General features: G+C 37.0%; 1 protein-coding gene across 3 annotated transcripts in view; it reads right to left on the bottom strand.

Annotated features, from left to right (window-relative positions):
* LOC121035538 (tubulin-specific chaperone cofactor E-like protein) overlaps window positions 1–24,993 on the bottom strand; it is a 166,852-nt gene that overhangs the window by 97,125 nt on the left and 44,734 nt on the right. For all 3 annotated transcript variants that reach the window (XM_040483339.1, XM_040483336.1, XM_040483338.1), the window contains one exon: window positions 24,435–24,551. In XM_040483339.1, the coding sequence (XP_040339273.1) occupies window positions 24,435–24,551 (117 nt within the window). The remainder of the gene's footprint in view (window positions 1–24,434; window positions 24,552–24,993) is intronic.

The following is a 24,993-nucleotide window of genomic DNA, read 5'->3' as shown; positions in this document are numbered from 1 at the left end:
AATCTTTATTTTCAATAAAGCTATCTTACTCTAAAATAAATCCGTAATCCTCTCTTTAAGGAAATGTGACATATAATACATGAAAAATCTGATGGTTTGCTTGGTTTAACCAAATCACTGAATAACTAGAAGAAATACATTAATTTAGTTTACTCTGTTTCCTAAGGCATTATGGACTCAAAATAAATTCCAAACATCTGATTGCTGGCATTTAATCTCTCTTGCTATACTATGCTGTCTCTCATTTTGATATGGTATCACATCATGGCATATGTAGAAATCTCAATTCTACATCTGGGCTTTCACACACCACTAAAACAGTCTTCTCAAGGTCACTGATATTCTATTTATTAAACACACAAACATCACATGTTAGACACAGAAAGGATCTTAGAGATCTTCTAGTATGCATTTTACAGATACAGTAATTGGGGCAGTTTGTGAACCCAAGGTCTAATAGCTCTGACGGAAGGGTGGAAGGTAGCGCTCAGGTCTTGTTCTCGGACTGTCATTCTGTCTTAATTCTCACCACTTCTATGGTTTGCTAGAATAATACTGCTCTGGAAATTCTCTTCTCCTTTCCATATTTCAAATGCCGCTTTTCAATCTCTTTTTAGGGGTTCTCGTTCCTTTCGACCATCTACACTCAGGTAGTTCTCAAGATTCCTTCCTGGAAGCTCTTCCCTTTTCTCTTCATGTTCTTCCATGTCAGATCTCATTCTCTTACTTAGTGTAAGCCACAGAAGTTTTCTCACTGGTCTTCTTCAAGCTTCTGTATTCTACCTACCTCTAGGATTATTTACCCTCACCTCTCACACATGGCAAAGTACTTGAACTAACCTTAGTATTTTTCATACTAAGTATATTTCATCAAGGCTTAAGTCATAGAATTTGTTTCAACTCACTATTAAACTCAAGTGCTGTCAAATAACCTAGTGATTGGATAAACAGAGTGTGGCCTATCCATACAATAGAATATGATACAGCAGTTAAGAGAATTATTTTGATCTACATTTATCAATATGATTAGGACTTTGATCAAAATGACTCCATAAATTCACATTTTAATATACTTCTGCCCCAAACATAGAGATTTAAAATGGATAAAATATGAAAGGTTGAATTCCAAGAAGGCAGCCTAGCCTCAGAAATAATAGACATTTCTATGGACCAGACACAGAAAAGAAATGCAAAGCACACAAGTAAACCACAGAACCACTGGATCCCAAACCCAAAGCAGGTGGTGGCGGTCAGGAGCTAAAGTCCTATTAGTCAAAGGAGAGTAAAAGTACTCTATGGGAAAGGGAGGAACTCAAGCCAGGTTCACTGCATGAAGCAGGGGTAGAGTTGGAGGGTTGTAAGGCTGAACAGAAAATAAGAATGCAAAAAACTGCTACAGATCCAATGCTCTTTAGAGCAAAGGGTCTAGATAAAAGAATGAAAAAGACAGCTCTGGCACCAGGAATTGAATCAAATCACCTGCTGCCTAGGTGACTAGACAGGTACTAACTACAATTACCGTGGGACCGGAGGCTGGGAAGCTAGTTAGAGACAACTGCAAAACCATTAGATAGAGAGAGGTAAACTCAAACAGGGAGACATAACAATCTTCAGTGTGTATGTACCTAACAATGCAGCTTCAAGATAATGAAGCAAAAACGGATAGAAGTGAAGGTACAAAAAAACAAATCCACAATTACAGTTGGAGACTACAATACTCCTTTCTCAATAATTGATAGAATAAGCAGACAGAATATCATTAAAAACATAAAAGACATGAATACTACTAAAAACTTGACCTGACATTTATAAAACATACTTCCCAACATTAGAACACACATTTTTTTCTAGTACATGTGGAGTACTGACCAAAACAGACCATATTCTACGCCAAAAATATATCTCAATTAATTAAAAAGAATCAGAATAATACAAAGTATGTTATCTTACTGCAATGAAATTAAACTAGAAATCATTAACAGAAACATAGCTGAAAAATCCCCAAGTATTTGGAAGATACACAACACACCTGTAAATAACCTATGTGTAAGAAAAGGAAAGTCACAAGAGAAATTAGAAAATAATCTGACTTCAATGAAAATGAAAATACAATATATGAAAATGTATAGAATGTAGTTAACACAGTGCTTAGAAGAAAATTTATATAATTAAATGTTTATAAGAGAAAAAAGAAAGGTCTCAAATCAATGACATAAGCTTTTACCTTACGAAGCTAGAAAAAGATGATCAAATTAAGCCCAAAGCTAGAAGAAAGGAATTCTTATAAAGATATTAGCAGAAATCAGTGAAATAGAACGCAGGGGGAAAAAAGAAAACCAATAAAACTCAAATCTGGATCTTAAGGGGAGCAAATTTGAGAAACCTCTAGCCAAATTGATCAAGAAAAGAAGGTATCAGTATCAGGATTGAACAAAGGAACATCACTACAGACACTACAGACCTTAAAGGTTTATAATAAGGGAGTATTATGAACAGCTTTATGCCCACAAATTCAATAACTAAGATGAAACGGGTTAATTTCTTCAAAGACACAAACTACCAAAGCTCATTCAAGAAGGACATAACTTGAATCAAGTTATATCTCTTAAATAAATTAAATCATAGTTAAAGCTTCCAGCAAAGAACACCAGGCACAGATGGCTTCACTGACAAAATTCTACAAAATATTTAAGAAAGAAATAATACTAATGCCACACAAACTCTTTTAGAGAAGAGGAGAGATAACTCACAAGTTCATTTTATGAGGCAAGTGCTATCCCAATATTAAATGAAACAAAGACATTATAAGAAAAGACAATTAAAAATCAATATCCCTCATGAACAGATGCAAAAAATCATCAACAAAATATTAGCAAATGAAATCCACCAACATAAAAAGGAGATAATCATTATAACCAAGTGAGATTTATCCTGGGAATTTAAGGCTAGTTAAACATTTAAAAAAATCAGCCAATATAAGTCACTATATGGACAGACTGAGAAAAACTGTATAAATTTTTCAGCAGATGCAGAAAAAGAATAAGAAAAATAGAAAAAGGAAATTTTAAAAAGTTATATAGATTGGAAAAGAAAATACACACTGTACTTCATAGATAACATGATTGTCTACAATAAATCTACTACAATAATTCTAAATAAAAGAACTACTAGAACTAATAAGTTTAGCAAGGTTGTAGAATACAAAGTCAATATACAAAAATCACACGTATTTCTACATCTAGCAATGAACAATTGAAAATTGAACATAAAAAATACTATTTTTAACAGGACAAAAACACATGAAATCCTTATGTATAAATGTAACAAAATATGAGCAGGATCTATATGTGGAAAAATACAAAACACCAATTTCTAAAAGAAATCAAATAAGACTTACATACACGGAGAAATATACTGGTTCATGAACAGGAAGACTCAATATTATTAAGATGTCAATCCTATTCAAATTGTCCTGCAAGATTCCACACAACCACAATCAAAATCCCAGAAGAATTTTTCCCCCTAGAATTCAACAAGCTTATCCTAATATTTATATGAAAAAGCAAAGGAAGTAACATAGCCACAATACTTTGAAAAAAAGATCAAAGTTGGAGGACCAACATGACCTGAATTTCAAGACTATAAAGTGACAGGAATCAAGACAATGTGATACTAGCAAAAAGGATAGACACATAGATTAATAGAAAAGAACAGAGAATCCAGGAGTAGAGTCTACCTATATGGTTAACTGATTTTCAACACAAGTATAAAATCAATTCAATAGAGAAGGGATAGTCTTATCAATAAACACTGCTAGAACAATTGACACTCATATGCCAAAGTTTCAACAAAACAAAAAAATTCATATTCTACACCATATACAAAAATTAGCTCAAATGAATCAAAAGCTTAAATGTAAAACTTAAAACTGTAACATGTCTAGAAAACACACATGATAATCTCTGTGATCTTGGGTTAGTCAAAAATTTCTAAGATATCACACCAAAGCATGATCAATAAAAGGAAAAAAGAACAGTGAGTTGAATGTCTTCAAAATTTTCTTTACTGCTTTTGAAAAAAGTATTTGAGGAATGCAATGAGAAGCCAGACTGAGAGAAAAAAATGTACCAAACACACATCTGGCAAGGGATGTATATCTGGTGTATATAAAGTATTCTCAAAATCCAATAATGAGAAAACAAAAAACCTACTATGAAAATGGGCAAAAGATTTTAACAGACACTTCACCAAAGAAGGTATCTGGATGGCAAAGAAGCTCCTAAGAATATGCTCAACATCATTGGTCATTAGGGAAATGCAAATTAAAACTACAATGAGATACCACTATACATCTATTAGAATGGCTAAAATTAAATAAAACAAAAAACAGAACAAAAACAAAACAGAAATAAGAAATTGAAAATACTGAGTGATGATAAGGATGTGGAACAATAGGAACTCTCACATGTAGTTAGTGGGAAAGCAAAATGGTGTACCACTTTAGAAAACAGCTTAGCAAGTTAAACATATACTTTCCATGTGACTCAGCAATTCCACTTCTGGGTATTTATGCAAGAGAAAGAAGTGTATTCACACACAGAAACCTGTAGCTATTTATCACAGCTTTCTTAATAAATTGCTAAAAAAAAAAAAAAAAAAAAAAAAGGAAACACTCCAAATGTACTTCAGTTGACGAATCACTAAACTGTTACATCTATATAAAAGAATACTACTGGGCAGTAAAAAGGATCTCATTAGTGATATACACAAGATAGATGAATATCAAATGCATCATGTTTAGTAAAAGAAAGGACACTCAAAGGGGTGCCTACATCTCTTTTCAGGAAATGATAGAACTACTAGGCAGAAAATGAGCAAGAACAGAGATTTGCACAAAACAATCAATCATCAGTATCCAACTGACATATATGGAATTTTATGCCCCACAATAGCAGAATACACATTTTTTGAAGTACACGAAATAATCACCAAGATAGGACATAAAATTAACTTTAAAAAATTTAAAAGAATTAGTATTACCTAGTGTATGTTCTCTGACCATAAGAGAACCAAAGTAGAAATAGATAACAGAAAGATAACAACTTAGGAAAAGTCCTAAATACTTGGAAATTCAACTTTTAAATAATCTAGAGATCAGAGAGAAAGGCTCAAATAATTTTTTAAAAACAAAGAGCTGAATGAAAATTAAAACATAACACATCAAAACATGGGATGCCAACAGTGCTGTGAGTGTAATTTCAAGCACTAAATGTTTATTAGGAAAGACCTCAAATCAATAATCTACATTCCTACCTACCTCAAAAGCTAGAAAAAGAAGAGCAAATCAAGCAAAAGGAAGGAAATAATAAAGGTAGTAGAAATCAAAATGGCACTTTATAAAAAATGTTTATTATTTATTTTTGAGAGAGACAGAGTATGAGCAGGAGAGGGGCAGAGAGAGAGGGAGACACAGAATCCAAAGCAGGCTCCAGGCTCTGAGCTGTCAGCACAGAGCCCGACGCGGGGCTCGAACCCATGAACCATGAGATCATGACCCGAGCTGAAGTCAGACACTTAACCAACTGAGCCACCAGGCACCCCCAAATGGCATTTTTTAAAAAAAAGAAAACAACAAGGGTACCTGGGTGGCTCAGTCGGTTGAGCATCTGACTTCGGCTCAGGTCACGATCTCATGGTTCGTGAGTTCAAGCCCTACATCAGGCTCTCTGCTGTCGGCGCGGAGCCTGCTTCAGATCCTCTGTCCCCCCTTCTCTTTCTGTCCCTCCCCCACTTGTGCTCTCTCAAAAATCAATAAACATTAAAAAAAGAGAAAAATGTTTAAAGGAAAATAACACTGAAAACTACAAAACATTGCTGAAATAAATACAAATAAATGGGAAAAATTCCATGTTCACAGATTTAAATATTTAATATTATTAAGATGTTATACTAATCAAGGTAATATACAGATTCAATGCAATCTCCACCAAAATTCCAATAGCATTTTTTTTTTGCAGAAAAAGAAAAAAATCATCCTCAAATTCATATGGAATATCAAAGGACCCTGAATAGCCAAAATAATTTTGAAAAGGAAGAATGAACTTGGAGGACTCACACTTCCTTACTTCAAAATATTACAAAGCTACAGTAATCAAAACAGTTTGTTACTGGCATAAAGACAGACATATAGACCAATGCAAGAGAATAAACAGGTCAGAAATAAAACAACATGTATGTGGTCAAATGATCTCCAATAAAGCTGTCAAGACCACTCAATATATAAAGGACAAACAGTGCTGGGAAAATCGAATATCCACATGAAAAAAAGTTAGAGTGGATCCTCATCTTAACTACATACAAAAATTAAGTCAAAATGTATCAAAGACCTAAATGTACAACCCAAAACTATAAAACTGCTAGGAAGAAAACATAGGGGAAAAGTCTCACTGACATTGGATTTGGCAATGATTTCTTGGATATTATACCAAAAGTACAGGCAACAAAAGCAAAAATAGACAAATGGGATTACTTCAAACTTAAAAACTTGTGTGCATCAAGGGATACAATGAGCAGAGAAAAAGCTAACTTACATAATTGGAGAAGATATTTGCAAATCATATATCTGACAAGGGGTTAATATCCAAAATATATGAAGAATTCCTTCAGCTCAATAACAAAAAATAAGAAAGAAAAATGATTTAAAAATAGGCAAAGGACTTGAATAGACATTTTTCCAAAGATGGCATACAAATGGCCAACAAGCATATGAAAAGATGTTCAACATCACTAGTAATTAAAGAAATACAAATCAAAACAACAGTGAAATACCACCTCACACCCATGAGGATGGCTATTTCCAAAAAAACAAAACAAAACAAAAATGAAAAAACCTACACACATATACACAAAATAATCAGTGTTGGTCAGTGGAGAAATTGGAACTGCTGTGTACTGTTGGTGTCACTGTAAAATGATACAATCACTATGAAAATAAACAGTATGGTGGTTCTTCAAAAATTTAAAAAGAGATTTACCATAGGATCCAGCAATCCAATTTCTGGGATTCAAAGAATTATAAAGCTGGGTCTTAAAGAGAAATCTGCACATCTATGTTCACAGCAGCATGATTCATAATAGCCATGAGGTAGAAGCAACTCAAATGTCTATTGATGGATGAATGGTTAAATAAAATGTGGATATACATACAATAAAATATTATACAGCCTTAAAAAAAAAAAAGGAAATCCTGTCACATGCTACAACATGGATGAACCTTGAGGACATTAGGCTAAGTGAAATAAGTCAGTCACAAAAAACATACTGTATGATTTCATTTATAGAAGGTATCTAGAATAGTCAAATTCACAGGGACAGAAAGAACGGTAATTGACAGGTGACTGCAAGGGGTTAGAAGGAGCGGGTAATGAGAAGATGATGTTTAATGGGTATAGAGTTTCAGTATTACAAGATGAAAAATGTTCTGGAGATTTGCTGTACAACAATAGAAATGTATTTAACACAACCAAACTGCACTTTAAAGTGGTTAAGGTAGTAAATTTTATGTTATGTACATTTTACCACAATTAAAAAAATAGTTAAGATGGCAAATTTTGTTATATGTATTTTACTACAGTGAAAACTTGAAAAAATTTTTAAATGACAAAAAAAATTAACACCAATTGTAGACAACTTTTCCAGAAAACAGAAGAGAAGGGAACACTTACCAACTCATTTTATGAAGCCAGTGTTACCCTGATACCAAAAGCACATAAAATACATTTTTTTAAAAGACAAATACTACATACTAATATCTCTTATGACCTTAAACACAAAAATCCTCAACAAAGTATTAGCAAACCAAATCCAAAAATGTAAAAAAAGAAACATACACTACGATAAAGAGGAATTTATTCTAGGTATCTAATGCCAGTTCAACATTTGAAAATCAATCAGTATAGCTCTCATATCAATAAGCTGACCGAGAGAAATCAGATTGACACAGAAACAGCATTTGAAAAGAACTGATATCCATTTATGATAAAAACTTTCAGCATGTTAGAAATAGAGGGAAACTACTTCAACTTGATAAAGAGCATCTATGAAAAATCCCATGGCTAACATTATACTTAGTGGTAAAAGACTGAATGCTTTTCCCTAAGATTGGGATCAAAGCAAGGATGTCCACTCTTACCACTCGTATGCAACACAGTACTGGAAGTTCTAGCCACTGCAATAAGGCAAGAAAAAGAAAAAGGTCATACAGATTGGAAAGGCATAAATAAAATTTTTATATTTGCAAATGACATGAAATACTCAGGTGTAAATCTAACAAAAGATTTGTAAGTCTTGTATGTTGAAAATTATAAAATGCCAATGGAAGAAATTAAAAAGGCCTAAATAAATGAAGAGACATACTGTGTTCATGCATTGGAAGATCCGATATAGTAAATGTGTCAATCTTCCCCAAACTGATCTACAGGTTTAATAAAATTCCCATCAAAATCTCAGCAAGATTTTTTGTAGACAGAGACAAACTTGGACTAAAATTTATATAGAAAGGCAAAGGTCCTAGAATAACTAAAATACTCTTGAAGAATAAAGTGGGAAGAATCATTGTATATGATACGAAAGCTAATTATATAGCTACAAGACAGTGTGGTAATTGTGAAATAATAGAGACATAAATCAGTGGAACAGAACAGAAAACCCAGATATATACCCACACAAACACACTCTCACGATTTTTTTAAAAAGCTGCAAAACAATGCATTGGGTCAAGCAGCCTTTTCAACAAATAGTGCTAGAAAACTGGACAACTAAAGGTAAAAAAAAAAAAAAAATAGCCTCAGCTTAAACTTCCCACCTTGCACTGAAATTAACTCGAAATGGATGACAGATTCGAATGTACAATGTAAAACGATAAAACTTTTAGGAAAAAACAAGAAAAACTTCAATATCTATGCCTAGGCAGAGTTATTAATACTAACAGCACAATTCATAAAAGGAAAAACTGGTAAATTGGGTCTCATCAAAATTAAAAATTTTTGCGCTATGAAAGCTCACAGGAAAAAAACAAAAAGACAAAGCTAGATACTAATAGAAAAAATTTGCAAACCACATATCTAACAAAGAAGTAGTATCTCAAGTATATAAATAGCTCTCAAACTCAACAGTAAGGTAAGAAACAATCCAATCAAAAATTGGGCAAAAACCACAGAGATATGTCACTGGAGGCTTTACAGATGGCAAATAAGCACATGAAAAGGTATTCAAGATCTTTAGCCATCAGCGAATTCCAGGGGATTAAGTCATCAGCCATCAGGAGATGTTATGCACTGACCAGAATGGCTAAAATATGAAAAAAGTGACAACATCAAATGCTAGCAAGAAAACGCTACAGAGAAATTTGATCACCCATTTATTGCTGGTGGGAATGTAAAATGATACAGTCATTCTAGAAAACAGTATGGCAGCTAAACTATGGATGTAAATTAAAAAAACATACAAGTTAAAAAAAAAAAGTTAAAAAAAACAAAACAACTATATATGCAACTACCGTGCTGTTCGGCAATTGCACTCCTTGGCATTTATCCCAAGGAATGAAAACTTATGTTCATAAAAAAAAAAAACCTATACAAGACTATTCATATATTATTTGTAATAACCCCAAACTGGAATCAATCTAGATGTTCTTCAATAAATGAAGAGTTAAATAAACTTTAGTACATATATAGCATAGAATACTACAAAGCGGGAGCCCCTGGGTGGCTCAGTTGGTTAAGTGTCTGACTCTCAGTTTTGGCTCAGGTCACCATCTCACAGTTTGCGAGATAGAGCTCGGAGACAGGGTCTGCGCTGACAGTGCAGAGACGGCTTAGGATTCTCGGTCTCCCCTTCTCTCTGCCCCTCCCCAACTCGCACACACACTCTCTCTCTCAAAATAAATATACTTAAAAAAAAAAAAGAGGTTAGTAAAAATAGACGGATCGGTGACGCTTTGAGTAGGTATTAATTAAAAAGAATAAAAGAGTACTACGTAGCAATAAAAAGGGCACAAAGTACTGATACATGTAACAATTTAGATGACTCTCCAGGGAATTAAGCTAAGTAAAAAAAAAAAAAAATCCCAAAAGGTTATATACTGTATGGTTCTATTTTTCTAACATTTTTGAGATGGCAAAATTTTATAAATGAAGATAAGATTAGTGGTTGCTAAGGGACAGAGATGGGAATAGGGGAGCTGGCAGGGAGTGGAGTGTGGTTATAAAAAGGCAATGTGAAAGGTCATTGGTGATGGAACTGTTCATCTTGACAATGGCAGTGGATATATAAACTTACACATGCAATAAAACGTAGAGAACTAAAATACACACAGACACACATACACATGTAGAAGTAAAACTGGAGAAATCTGAATAAAATCAGTGAACTGTATCAACGCTAAAATCCTGGTTGTGATACCGTACTACAATTCTGCAAAATTTTACTATTGGGAGTAAATAGATAAAGGGTACATGGGACCTGGCTGTATATATTTTTAAAATTTTTTCTTAATGTTTATTCATTTTTGACAGAGAGAGAGAGAGAGCACAAGCTGGGGAGGGGCAGAGTGCGAGGTAGACACAGAATCTGAAGCAGCCTCCAGGCTCTGAGCTGTCAGCACAAGGCCCACCACTGGGCTCGAACTCCCGGGCTGTGAGATCATGACCTGAGCTGATGTCAGATGCTTAATTGGCTGAGCCACCCAGGCGCCCCTGTACTATTTTTTACAACTACATGTAAATCTACAATTATCTCGATAAAAATTTCAATTGAAAGAAAAGGTTACATACTATGTGATTCTATTTATGTGACATTCTGGAAAAGTGAAAACTATAGGGTCAGAAAACAGATCAGTGGATGCCAGAGGATGAGGTCAGGGAAAGACTTTTTTGGGCGATAGAACAGTTGTATGTTCTGATTGTGTTGGTAGTTACATAATTGTAGTTTTGTCAAAACTCAGAAATGTATACTTAAAAATAGTAGAACTTACTCTGTCAATTATACCTCAATAAACCCAACTTTAAAAAAAGGATACTACTAAAAATATAATCATTTAGTAGGACCAATTAAAAAAAGAGACAGAAAGGCAGAAATAAACATTCAGAATGAAAAAGGAGACGACTACTGATGCAGCACTTTTCTTTGATCACAAAAGATAAACTATATAGAGGGGGCGTGTGTGTGTGTGTGTGTGTGTGTGTGTGTGTGTGTGTACAAATATATAATAAGGGCATTTTAGAATGTTGTTGAAGATCTACTGTTAAGTAAAAAAAAAAGCAAGGCTATGTACAAAAATTATGCACTAAACAGCAATGGTAACTGTAACAAGAAAACAGTGTCAGTAGTTACCTGGGGACCACATATCCGAATAGCTGCTGCTAAGGATAAAAGTGGGAAGAGGGGCACCTCAGTCGGTTAAGCATGTGACTCTTGATTTTGGCTCAGGTCATGATCTCACACTTTGTGAAACTGAGCCCCGCATCAGGCTCTGTGTCAACAGCACGGAGCCTGCTTGGGATTCTCTCTTTCCCTCTCCTGCTCATGTGCGTGCGCGCTCTCTCTCTCTCTCTCTCTCTCTCTCTCAAAATAAATAAATAAATAAACATTTTTTAAAAAAAAGTGGGAAGACTTGGTTTATGGTCTATACGGTTTCAGAAATTTTCAGTTGGGTTCCATGTGGAAGCATCACCCAGTCCAAATGAGAATTAAATAGAATAAAATAATTTAAAAACATAAACACCGATTCCCAAATCCTAAGAATATTATGAATGACTATAAAAAGTTAAAACTAAATGAAAAAGTTACTTTAATAGAAAAACATAAAATTACCAATCCAATTCATTTTATGAAGCTAATAATATAACCTTCAATAACAAAACCAGAAAAGAACAGTAGAAAAGAACATTACAAACCAATACCAAATATTTAAATATGAAAATGGATGGGAACATCCTAAATAAAATCATAAAATTAGATTCTGCAGTGTTGTAAAAGAACACTTAATATTTTACAACCAGGTTGAATATTCCAGGAATGCAAAGATGGTTCACTATCTGAAAAAAGTATCACTAAAATTCAGATTATCAAAACAACATGTTCACCTCACTACAGAAAGAACATTCTGTAAAAAAACAATAGTTGTTCATATTAAAAGAAACTCTTAGAAAAACAGAGGCAGTAAGTACCTCGACCTGATATGAAAAACAACTATGAAAAACCGACAGCAAAAGTCGTATTTCATATCAAAATACTTCACACCGAAACTTTGGAAGCAAAGTGAGAAACGGTGAGAAACAAGATGACGATGCCCTCTTTTACTGATAATACTACACTGCAGGACTGTCTACCTAGAAACCCAGAAGAAAGTAGAGATTAACTATCTCATACGACAGCGACAGCGAGACTGATGGCTACATGACCAGCACACACAAATACACAGCATTCTTCTACACCAACAACAGGCAATTAGAAAGCAGTAACAGAAAAAATGATTTCATTTAACATAGCAACAAAATGCATAAGACGCCTAGAAACAGAACTGAACAAACATGCACGAGGCCTTTGAGAGAGAATGAGAAACAATGCTGAAGGACATAAAAGATGCTCTGAATTAAATGGGAAGATCTCCTATGTTCACAGATGAGAAGACAAAATAGTATCAAGCTGTCAATTCTCCCAAATTAGTCAGTGAATTCACTACAATCAGAATCCAAACTGCAGCAGGATTTTTGTGGTTCTTGGTAAGTCAACCCTAAAATTTACTAGGGAAATGAGGCTACCATCTCAAAGGTAATCTGAGAAACAATTAGGTGTAGAGACCTGCCCTTAATGGGAATTCAGACTTTGCAATGTGATTTCATGATTTTGTAGCGGTATAGGAAAGGACACATACACCAGTGGAAAAGACCAGGGTGGAGGCAGAACCACACATGCATATAAAAAATGAGATATATGACAGAGGCGGCATTAAAGATCAGTGGTGAACGCCAATTATCCACATGGGGGAAAAAGCAAACCCTCAGATCTCTATTTGACACCATCTGCAAAAACAGATTCCAGGTGGATCAAAGACACAAATGTGAAAACACATTTAGAAAAAAAGCCAGGAGATTATCTTAAGTGATCTCTGGAAAAGAAACGATTTTGTTAAAAAAGATGGGAATAAGAATAAACCACAGAGTGAAAGACTGACACATTTAATGGTAAACTTTTGAAACTTCTTTTCAACAAAATACAAAGTGAAAAGAGGAGACTGAAAAGTTATAGACGGAGAGAAGAAAGTGCAGTGCATATTAACAAAGAGTTATAAAATCCCATTTTATATTTTTATGGATATATACAATATAGTAAGTAGACAGAAGGGATACACATCAAATTCTTGCCAGGGATTACTTCTTGGCATAAACAGGACTGAGAACAGGGGCAAAAACCTCCTCTAATTTCACCTGTGATACTGTTACTTTCAATTTAAAAAATAAACGGGTAGTGAATAGTAAAATGTTAGTAATCACCAGTTCTGAATAACGTGAACATGAGTATTTTATTTTATTGTTCTCAGTATTTTTTTTTTTTAATCCTAAAAAGCAAACAGAAGCAAAACAAAGATCAAAACTGGCCCCTGCCCTGGCCAAAACAAAAGTCGAGACGCCAAAGATCATTTCCCCCAAGACCATGATGTGGGCGGGCCGATTCTCATGCTCTCTTTCCTTTGCAGGTATATGCAAATTCTCATATATAACTCCAATCAAGATGAGGAAGGTAGCCTATCTTCTGCTGGGCTGGGAAAGTGGCAAGAAGTCGAAATCAAGTCCAAGGTAATTGGAATGACAAAGGCTGTGAGCGACAGGGAAAGCTACCATTTCAGGGGCTCTCCGTGGTGTGCCAAGGAGAAAGCCCCTTTTGTTTCTCATCAGACTGGAAGCTGAATGGGAGGAGTGCTGTGTCACGGCCCTTGTCAGAGGATGATGGAGCCTGGCAATATGGAGAAGCCCAAGAGACTCCTGTCCAGTGTAGGAATGTTCCTTCACAACAGCAGGTCCTCTGTCTGGAAGGAATATGAGGTAACAGATGCAGCACACTAGGATTTCTCCAGCATCCAAGACAAAGCAAGCCTTCACTGAGGTGGTGTCTGAATACAAGCTGCTGCCCTGCTCTCACAATAACGTGAAGATACAATCAGCTGTATTTAGAAAAGCCATTAGTCTTAAGGAGGAAAAAAACATACTCTCCATATTTTAAAAAGCATGCCACTAATGACAAGCCAATAAGCATTTGAGGAATGCCTAATATAATCCTTGACATCATAATTAAGGACTTCCCGGGGCATAGTTTAGGGACCCCTTAGGACAAACAGAAAGTGAGGTATCGAAGGAGAGTAAAACTGAAGCAAAGCCTTTAAGAAAACCTATTTCTGGCTTTGCTGCTCTCTCTGACAACAGTGTCTCTTCCCAGCAGATAACTGTTCACTGGAGCTATGCCTCTTCTAACTCTTCATGAAAAACAAAATTCAAAGCCTGAAAAAAAGAGATCCCCCAAATCAGTGAATTTACTTCCTCCCCACTATCATCAAAAACAAAAAGAAACATCTTCAACAAATGACGTTGAGAAAACTGGACAGCAACATGCAAAAGAATGAAACTGGACCACTTTCTTACACCAGACACAAAGATAAATTCAAAATGGATGAAAGACCTCAATGTGAGACCTGAAACCGTAAAAATCCTTGAAGAGAGCACAGGCAGTATGTCTGTGACATCAGCAGTAGATAGGTCCCCTGAGGCAAGGGAAACAAAAGCAAAAATAAACTACTGGGACTACATTAAAATAAAAAAGCTTCTGTACAGTGAAGGAAACAGTCAACAAAACTAAAAGACAACCTACTGAGTAGGAGAAGATATTTGCAAATGACATATCCGACAAAGGATTAGTTCCAAAATATATAAAGAACTTCTAAAATGCATCACCCAAAAAGCAAATAATCCGGTTAGAAATGGGTAGAAGGCATGAACAGACGTTTCTCCAAAGAAGACATCCAGATGCCCAACAGACACATGAAAAGATGCTCATCATCACTTATTGTCAGAGAAATACAAATCAAAACTACAATGAGACAACACCTCACACCTGTCAGAATGGCTAAACTCCAAACCAGAAGAAACCACAGGTTTGGGCAAGGATCTGGAGAAAAAGGAACCTTGGGTATACTGCTGGTGGGAATGCAAACTAGTGCAGATACTCTGGAAAACATATGGAGGTTCCTCAGAGAGTGAAAAATAGAAGTGCCCTATGATCCAGCAATCACACTACTGGTATCTACCCAAAGAATACAAAAATACTAATCAAAAATACTGTATCAAAGGGACACATACACTCCTATGTTCACAGCAGCATTATTTACAATAGCCAAGATACAGAAGCAGCCCAAATGTCCAGTGACTGATGAAGGGTAAAAAAGATGTGGTATATACATACAAAAGAATATTATTCAGCCATAAAAAAGAATGAAATTTCGCTAATTGCAATGACGTGGATGGAGCTTGACAGTATAATGCTAAGTGAAATAAGTCAGTCAGAGAAAGACAAATACTATATGATTTCATTCAAATGTGGAATTTAAGAAACAAACCAAAGGAGCAAAGAAGAAGAAAGAGGGACACAAACCAATAAACAGACTCTTACCTATAGAGAACAAAACTGATCGTTACCAGATGGAAGGGGTGGGGATGAATGAAATAGGTGACGGTAATTAAGGAGGGCACATGTGTGATGAGCACCAGGTGATTAAAATAAAAACGTAAAAAACAACAAAAAACAAAAAACCACCAACCACCTCCCCCAAAGAAACAGTTGAACTGTAAAAGATACATGATATGTTGATTTTTTTTTTTTTTTTAATTTACATCCAAGTTAGTTAGCACATAGCTCAATAATGATTTCAGGAGCAGATTCCAGTGATTCATCCCCTACGTAGAACACCCAGTGCTCATCCCAACAAGTTATCTTCCTTAATGCCTCTTACCCATTTAGCCCATCCGCCCACCCACAATCCCTCCAGCACCCCTCAGTTTGTTCTCTCTATTTAATAAGAATCTCTTATGTTTTGTCCCCCTCCTTGTTTTTATATTATTTTTGCTTCCTTTCCCTTATGTTCACATGATATGTTGATTTCTAAAAGTTACATGGTTTTTCTTTTTGTTTCTCTTTAAAACTTAACAGAGGAAGACCGGTATTAGTTCAGTACTAAACAAGCAATTTAGGGGCGCCTGGGTGGCGCAGTCGGTTAAGCGTCCGACTTCAGCCAGGTCACGATCTCGCGGTCCGTGAGTTCGAGCCCCGCGTCAGGCTCTGGGCTGATGGCTCGGAGCCTGGAGCCTGTTTCCGATTCTGTGTCTCCCTCTCTCTCTGCCCCTCCCCCGTTCATGCTCTGTCTCTCTCTGTCCCAAAAATAAATAAACGTTGAAAAAAAAAATTAATAAAATAAAATAAACAAGCAATTTAAATTCACACAGAGGAAATTGAGATAAAGCAAACAACATAAAGGAAAAACTGATAAATACAGGCAATGCAGACAGACATTTGATAAATGGCGAGGCAAAAACGATAGTACGCTTTAACGTGCACAGATTCACAAACGTGTAGGTTTCTTTTTCTCTAAAAATGATACTCTTGCACCCCTAGATAAATCAGGGCTATACATATCAGAAAACAAGAATTCCCCGTGCGTTTTCTAAGGACTATTTCAAATTCCACAATGGAATTCAGTCCTCACATGCTCCTCTGCATAAGGACATAAGCCACCCCCCGTGCACATTTGCTTTACCAAAGTTGCAGCTATTAACTAGTTCTCTCTAAGCTTCTCCCTCGAAATAGAAACCACAATCTGCCCGAGGAACTTCCCCACTTGAAATGTCTCAATGACTTTCCACTGCATGCAAGAAAAAGTCCTAGTGTCCTGGCATGGCACACCAAGGTCTTCAAGGGCCTGCCCTGGCTCCTACCTTCCCGCCCAGGACTACCGTGGCTACTTTCCACGAAGCATTTCAAACCGCTGCAGATCACTACACATCAGGAGTTATTTCCTTTTTTGCCCTTCTGTCTGGAACATTCTCCCCTCCCCTTCACCGGGTTGACTCATTCATTGTCTAGGAAGTACCACCTTTTCCAGCAGAGCAGAGTAACCCTGCTTCGTGCTCCCTGAGCATATGCGGAGATTCAGTCATTTTACTGAGCTATTTTGGCTGTTTTGTCAGGCACCACCCTAGGCGTTGAGGGTAGGGCCAAGTACAAAACAGAAGTCCCTGCCTTTACAGAACTTACAGTAGAGTGCGGGGAGGCCAGGAGTGTATAAAAAATGCAAGTCAGGTGTTGCTAAATAAGAAAAATAAAAGTAGGTTAAGAGAATTGCAGGAGACAGAGCCGCACTGTTTAAGATCAGCTGGTCAGGGAGGAGTCTCTGATAAGGTATCCCAAAGAGAGAAAGCCATGCAGTTAACCTTGTGCATTCCACAGAGGGAAAAAGTACAAAGGCCTGAGGTGGGAGTGTGCTTGATGGGTTTCAGGAACAGCACGGGAAGGCTTTTTCGTTTTTTGTTTTTTAAATAAACTTGAGCTCTGATAAACTGGCTCCCAGGTGGAGAATAAGCCACAGGGGCAAGGTGAATTGAGGGAGACCATATAGGAGGGTGCTAGAATAATACGGGTAAGACACGATGGAAGCTTGACCTAAAATGAATGGTAAGAAATAGACAGATTGCCTATATATTTTTGGAAGTGGTACTGAAAGAAAAAAACCTAATCGACTAGATGTGGAGTATGGGAGAAGGAAATCAGGGACAACTCTGAGGTTTTGTCCCTGGCAACTGGAAAAACGAGTGATGGAAAACTTGCAGAGGAACAGACGTGGCAGTAGAGACAGGGGCCAGAGAAAGGTAAGGGAGGGTATCAGAAGTTTGGTTTGGGACACAACAGGTTTAAACATTCAGGTGGAGATGTCAGGTAGGCCTTTGGAAATACTAGGCTGAAACTCAGGGGCAGATCAGAGCTGGAAGAATGAATCTGGCAGTTATTAGAATAGAGGAGGCACGTAAAGACGCAGGACTGGAAAAAAGTACCTAAGGATGAGTACAAAAGAGAAGAGGTCCGAGGACCAAATTCTATGGTATCTTTATTTTTAGAGGTGGAGAACATGAACAGGAGCCAGCAAAGGAGATACGTCTTTAGCTTAGCCCAGATGGCAAGCTTCTTGAGAGCAGACAGTACTTTTTTGTCTCTTTGCCTCCCACTTCTGGCCCACAGCCTCTTGGTTCACAGCAAGTGTTCAGTAAATAAGTTAAACTAACTGCCCTTTGAAACCCAGCTAGAATCCAGAGTTACTTCCTAGAAGTTCCTCTGGTAAAATCTGAGAGTCCAATAAATGAAATACAACCAGCCCAGTGAGGACATCTTTTCAGCCACCTGCAGCACACACGGAACTTATTTGGAAATAGCACACCACTGCTACACAAGCCACGAAATGACAAGGCACAGATGAAGGCTTCAAAAGAAAGAGTCCATTGATTGGAAAAGCAAACACTATGATGTTTAAAGGTCAAGGATCAGGAACAGAAAGTTTCTGCGTTCTATTATCTCACGAAGTAAATCCACATGAAACATATAAGCAACTGCTCGTTTTTCTGTGTTAGTCCATTATTACCATGAACATCTACAGTAAACGACAGACTTCCAGCTCCACCTATCAACAGAAAACAATAAAAAGGATAGCTGAGCATCTGTAAGAAATTACAAAACTCTTAATTAAGTGTATCTCCCTTTTGTCCTCTAAACATTTTATTCTGTTCATCATAAAAAAAATTGAAATCGTTCAGGTAACTGGAGCTAGTGTTGTAGTCTGAGGGAGAAAAACAGAATATGTAAATTTACGGATCATCTTTATAAAGTCTTCTGTTGCTAAAACGACTAATCACATGGAAACAGATGTGTGTGTGAGTAATACAACTGACTCATAAAATAACTTTGCTACCATAAAGGACATTCAACTGATCATAATGGCTTTTTATTCATGCCCTTGAAAGACATACTGGCTACCTTTTCTTACGTCTAAGTTGAATACAAGTATTACATGTTTAATGAAAGGAGAAGGAAAAGCTCAGGGAACCTAACAATTGGAAAAAGATGTTGGTAGAAGTCAGAATTTATAGGAAAATCAAGTTAAGCACTGGTTTTTAAAAAATCCATGGTCAAATGGATTTTATTTCTCCAAAACAAATGGATACTTCCATCCTACCTGGAAACTAAAGTTCAAACGTGGTTCTGTATGAATTATTGAATTATCCAGAGTCAAATTTTCACCTTTTACTACCTAGACACTGTGTTATTCACTGTTCATCGGTATTTTAGGGAGAGATTATGCATATAATTTGGAAGACAATTAAAAAATGATAGCCATAGTAAACACCTTTATAGATCAGTATTCTTAATTCATAATAAATGCATTTTAATACAAATTCCTCCATGCTTATCCACCATTCCATCGTGATATCAGGATGAATGCTATTACAGTTCTTTTTTAATTGCCTAACACAGTTCCTAGCGCATTACAATGGCTCAAAAAATATTTGCTCTACCGGAGCAGATCATTCTACTGGAGGATTTATGAAAACAAACAAACAAACACACAAACAAAAAAACTATTAGGGAACAGGTACTATAGTGGATATACGTCAACTTTAGCTGTCCAGCATCTGATTTGAGGGAAACCCCAGACAGATCGGAAGTAGGAACTATTTTCCACTACAAAACTAAAGAGGAGTAAATACTCTTTCTTCTTTCCCTGAAAGCCAAAACACAGGAAGGTAACAAACGTACCTAACTGTAACTGGAAATGCAAAGACACAAGGTCTAACAGCGATTATTCATAGCAGATACAGAAAAATCAAGAATTCAAAGGCATGACTGTAAATGTGTGGGGGCAATGAAGTCTAGCAGCGTGTTGATGACTGACCAGTGACCAGGGTCTGTAGAGAGAGGTGTAGAAATCTTGGCTGTGCCTGGCTTTCCAACAATCCTGCCTAAGCCTGATTTTCTAATCTTCCTGTCAATTCTGTGAGCTACATAGTATTCATTATTCTTTTACTAAATTCATACCCTACTGAAGTTGGCCAGAGTTGATTTCTGTTGTGTGCACTCAGAAACTGGAACCAGGGAGATTACCAGCAAGAGCCCCGCAGGTAATTATAGGCAATTTGAAATTGGTTTTTGGCCTAGCAGGCCCAGCGAACGTCGTCTTAGTGTTCACGGAAGGGATTGTGCAAAGGCCTTGACATGGTGTAGTGAAGTAACTCATGACCACTTGTGGCCCCATGGAAAGCTCTAGGTGATTCAGAGAGTGCTGCCAAGAATAAAACAATGTGAACGGTAGGAAGAATTCAAGACTATGAGGCAGAGCATCTGCTACTCTAAGGGCATAAGACAACCTGAATCAAGAGAATATTAAGGTCAAATCCCTAGGAACTAGGCTCAAAGCAGACTGAAACCCAGGTACTTTAAAGAAAAGGGTCTTTTCTCTTACAACAATAAAGCTGAGGTAGCTATTAAAAACAAATGCACACAGTTTGATGCCCCAGGTTGCTGAATTACAGGCCAGTTAAATCTGTATCCATATTGGGACTGTCCTACGAAAGCTGAAGCACGGACCGGAAAGAATGGGGATGGGGAGGAGAACGAACCAGAGTAGAGGTACATAGGAAGACTCTGAGGGCTCGGGAACATCCTGAATCCCTAATCCTCACTCAGGCCCCTGGCTAGCAGGCCTAAGAGACTGTTCCTCTCTTGCTTGAGAAGGCGGGAGAAACCCCTGCCTAAGGGAATTACCTTGCAAGAGTGAACGAATCCCTATTTGTCTCATCCTTACACACACACACACACACACACACACACACACTCTGCTCCACTACCATCAGATCACAGCATGCTCTGTGGGGTTGATTACAAAAACATCAAAGGAATTGCAAGAATTCGGTCATTTACGTGGACAAAATGCAGGAAATAAGTATAGGAATAGATTCCGAGTGTGCTGACCCAGGAAGGAGAAGCAATGTTAGATCTAGCTGATTTTGTTGATGTAAGTACAGTACCAGAGGTTCTGAGTTCAAAAAGGTAGCTTTAGTGGCCGCAAGTGGTTCTAAAATTTTGTCTAGTTGGATGATTAGAAATTGGACTCGTGGTGGTCTATGCTAAACAAAGTTGAGATGCCACCAATTTGGGGGATAATGTGGAAGGAGAAAATAAAACACTTCAGGACACAGGAATGATGGAAATTATTGCCACCCATGTTATTCCTTCACTCATTCTCCATCTATGAACCAAAGGACCTAGAAGACATTTCCTTTTCCAAGGCCTTGAAAAATACATTCATGAGTAGAACACTCACACCTGTGAAAAATATTTTACAGACCAGTAAGGCACTGACATCAGTTTGCTCATTTCAATTTCAAGAAAAGTGGAAGACACTAAGCAGTGACATTTAACCACTAGTGAGTGGGAAAGGAGGCATAATTCCATAAACAGGCAGCAAGGCCAGAGTGGTAATTAAAATAGCTTGAATCTTTTACAGTAGCTAATTGGTCACAGTCTTTAGGATTAGAATAAACAGGTTATCTCATTTCAGGGAGAAAGAAATGTGTTTTCATTTGTACAAGGACTACATTAGGACAGGTAAGAATAATTTTTTATATGCAGAACTATGCGGAAAAGGTATCCTCATAGATGTTGGATAGTCAAAATGGCAGACTATAATAGAGGTTCTTTTTGCTGAATTGCTCCTGTTTGGGGAAAAGTCCCAAGATCAGGCAAAGCAGGATTCTACCTCTCACTGCAGAAGCCAAAGTGGAACAGGTAATCCCTCTCCCTATCTCTCTGAAGACAAAATGTGAGCACGTACCCTAAACACAGCCAATCAATTGGTCAGACACAGAGGCAAAGGTCAGCGAGAGATTATTTCCAGCACAGCCCGTGCACAACCGCAAGTGTCCGGCGGTGAAGTCCAGCACTGTGGTGACTAGGGAGGACGGTGCCAGCAGAGACACGTGAGGCCAAACACCAAGTGACACCTTGGCTGCTCTTGCTGCCCCTGGCTCCTGTCTACGCCTGGTTCTGCAGCTTGCCTAACAATTCTCGCAGTTTCTCAATATCCTTCCAATAAATTCCTCCTGTGGTTGAAGATGATGGCCGTGACCCGAATTCAAGAACACGGACTAGTGCAGAGGTATATACGCACTTTAGGAAAATTATGCCGTCAGGACAGAAAACAACGTACTGCCTATATGTGCACTGCTTCCTGCAGCAGGCTGGAAATTAAATAAACTATAATGATGGGCTTATGCTCAAAGCCCAAATATTTACTTCTCCCGTTAATAAGTTAGAGTGAATCAAGTAAAACTATAGACGTTAGGTCATGTTTTACCAAAAAAAAAAAAAAAAAAAAGAAAGAAAGAAAAAAAAGGTCATGCTGCTTAACCTATTATTTCTAGGTTGTATTAAAAGGCATGGTAATATTTATTTCTCCCTATTTGGCTGTCCTTAGCTGATTTTAAAAGGCAATCTTCAAAAAATCTTAATTTGTCTCATATTTTTAAAATGTTTATGCTTTAAAATACTACTAAAAAACCACAGAATCTTTTTATACAGTACTAGTTAAGCCTTATAGAATGTTAACCCCCTCAAAGCTGTAAGTAATAGAAAACTCTGGGGAAAATTAGATATATTTAGTAAGGATGAATTGGAATCACAGAAATTTATAACCAGAAGATCAACTGACTAGACTCCCACTCAGTCCTAACTTGCATCCTGCTTGTCTAATGTGATTTGTGTTATTTGTTAAAGTCATTAAGGAAAGCATAGAACATTTTTGCTTAGTGGTTCTAGTTGCCAACACCTAAAAACCAGTTTTGGGGGATATTTTTTCCTTGTATGTTTACCTATGTCATACCTGTTACATTTCCTTTTACATTTACAGAGTATTAAATGTAGCTCCTTCCCAACCTTCATGCACTATGGTGGGAATGTAAATTGGTGTAGCCATTGTGGAAAACAGTATGGAGGTCCCTCAAAGAGTTAAGACTCGAAATACCATATGATCCAGCTATCCCACTTTTGGGTACTTATCCAAAGAATTAAAAAAACATTAATTTGAAAAGATATGTGCACCTCTATGTTCACTGCAGCATTATTTACAACAGCCAAAATACGGAAGCAACTCAAGTGTCCATCGATAGATGAGTGGATAAAGATGTGGCACGTGCACAAGCACGCGCACGCACGCGCACACACACACACACACGCTGAACTATTACTCAGCCATAAAAAAGAATGACACTTTTTTTTGCCATTTGTGACAACATGGATGTACCTAGAGGATATTAAACTGAGTGAAATAAATAAGATAAAGACAAATGCCATGTGATTTCACTTGCATGTGGAATCTAAAAACCAAAACAAAGCAAAAAGCAGAATCTGACCTGTAAACACAGAGAACAAACTGGTGGTTGCCGGAGGAAGGGGGAAGGGGGAAGAGGGAAAGGGAATGGGCAAAACGGGCAAAGGGGACAGGAGGAGACAGGCTCCCAATGATGCCATGAGTGAAAGGTACAGGACGCAGAATGTAATGAATGGTATTGTGATCGTGTTGTATGGTCCCGGACGGTAGCCACACTGGTGGTGAGTTCAGCACAACACACACACTTGTTGAATCTCTCTGTTGCACACTGGTAACTAATGTGACATTGTGTGCCAACTATACTCAAATTTTTATTTATTTTTATTTAATAAGCAAACATAAAAAAAAAAGGTAGTTGCTCCTCAAACTATGTGTAGTAACTCTTCGTATACTTAAAGGTAATTACTAATTCAGCCCTCCGCATTTCTCTTCATACTCAACCATGCTAATTCCTTTAGTATTTCCTTAAGAGTCTGTTTTCTAGTCCTTTCCCCGTATTCTCAAAACCTAATGCCTATTTGCCAAATCTTCCAAACTGCAGAACCTAGTATATCCTGAAAGCAGGTCAATGTGAAAGAAGAGACCAGTTTTTGGGTAGGTGAAGATGTGTCCCTGGAGAAGAGAATCAAACAGGAATCAATGACATGGAGCATGGGGGTGGAAGTGGTCAAATACTTACCCGACCATTCTTAATACAAGTGCAAGGTTAGAAGAAACACACTGTGGAAAACGAGATAAAATGGGTTTGCTTTGTGTTTCTTCCTTTTTTTTTTTTTTTAACCTATCACCAAAGTCCTCTAAAAGGGTCGCGTAACAAATTATTAGATTTGCTCTAAAGCAACAGTTCTTAAATTGCCTCAATACTTGCTAAAATGTAGCTAAACTGATGAGTAGTTTTTACCTGAATGGCACTTCTTCCTGTGGAACATCCACATAGTAACGGATAAAAAATCTCTCCGAATCTTCTCGCTCACCATCAGTAACAACACTGCCATTAAGTTTGGAGACGGATGGCAATCTGTAAGTAAAAACCAAAATAAAGACATGTTAAGATACTAAGAATATTCAGCTTTCGAAATAAAATCATTGGTTTGAGGCCCAGTCTTATTCTCTTGAAAGGACATGTTTGATGTAACTCTGCTTATCTACAACTACCTACATGAACTAAAGTGGTATAGAATTAAAGGATCCAAAATGTCTAAAGTCTCGTTAAAAATTTATTTATTTATTTATTTATTTATTTATTTATTTATTTATTGAGAGAGAGAGAGAGAGAGAGAGAGAGAGAGAGAGAGAGCAAGCAGGGAAGGGGCAGAGAGGGAGAGAGAATCCCAAGCAGGCTATGCACTGTCAGCACAGAGACTGACACGGGGCTCCAATTGAGAACTGTGAGATCATGACCTGAGCTGAAACCAAGAGTTGGATGCTTAACCAACTGAGCCACCCAGGTTCCCCTAAAG

Source organism: Herpailurus yagouaroundi, unplaced genomic scaffold (assembly GCF_014898765.1).
Source record: "Herpailurus yagouaroundi ecotype Mexico unplaced genomic scaffold, PumYag 161, whole genome shotgun sequence".
NCBI lineage: Eukaryota > Metazoa > Chordata > Mammalia > Carnivora > Felidae > Herpailurus > Herpailurus yagouaroundi.
Note: the sequence above shows the minus strand (reverse complement) of the source record. Positions and strands in the feature narration are given on the sequence as shown.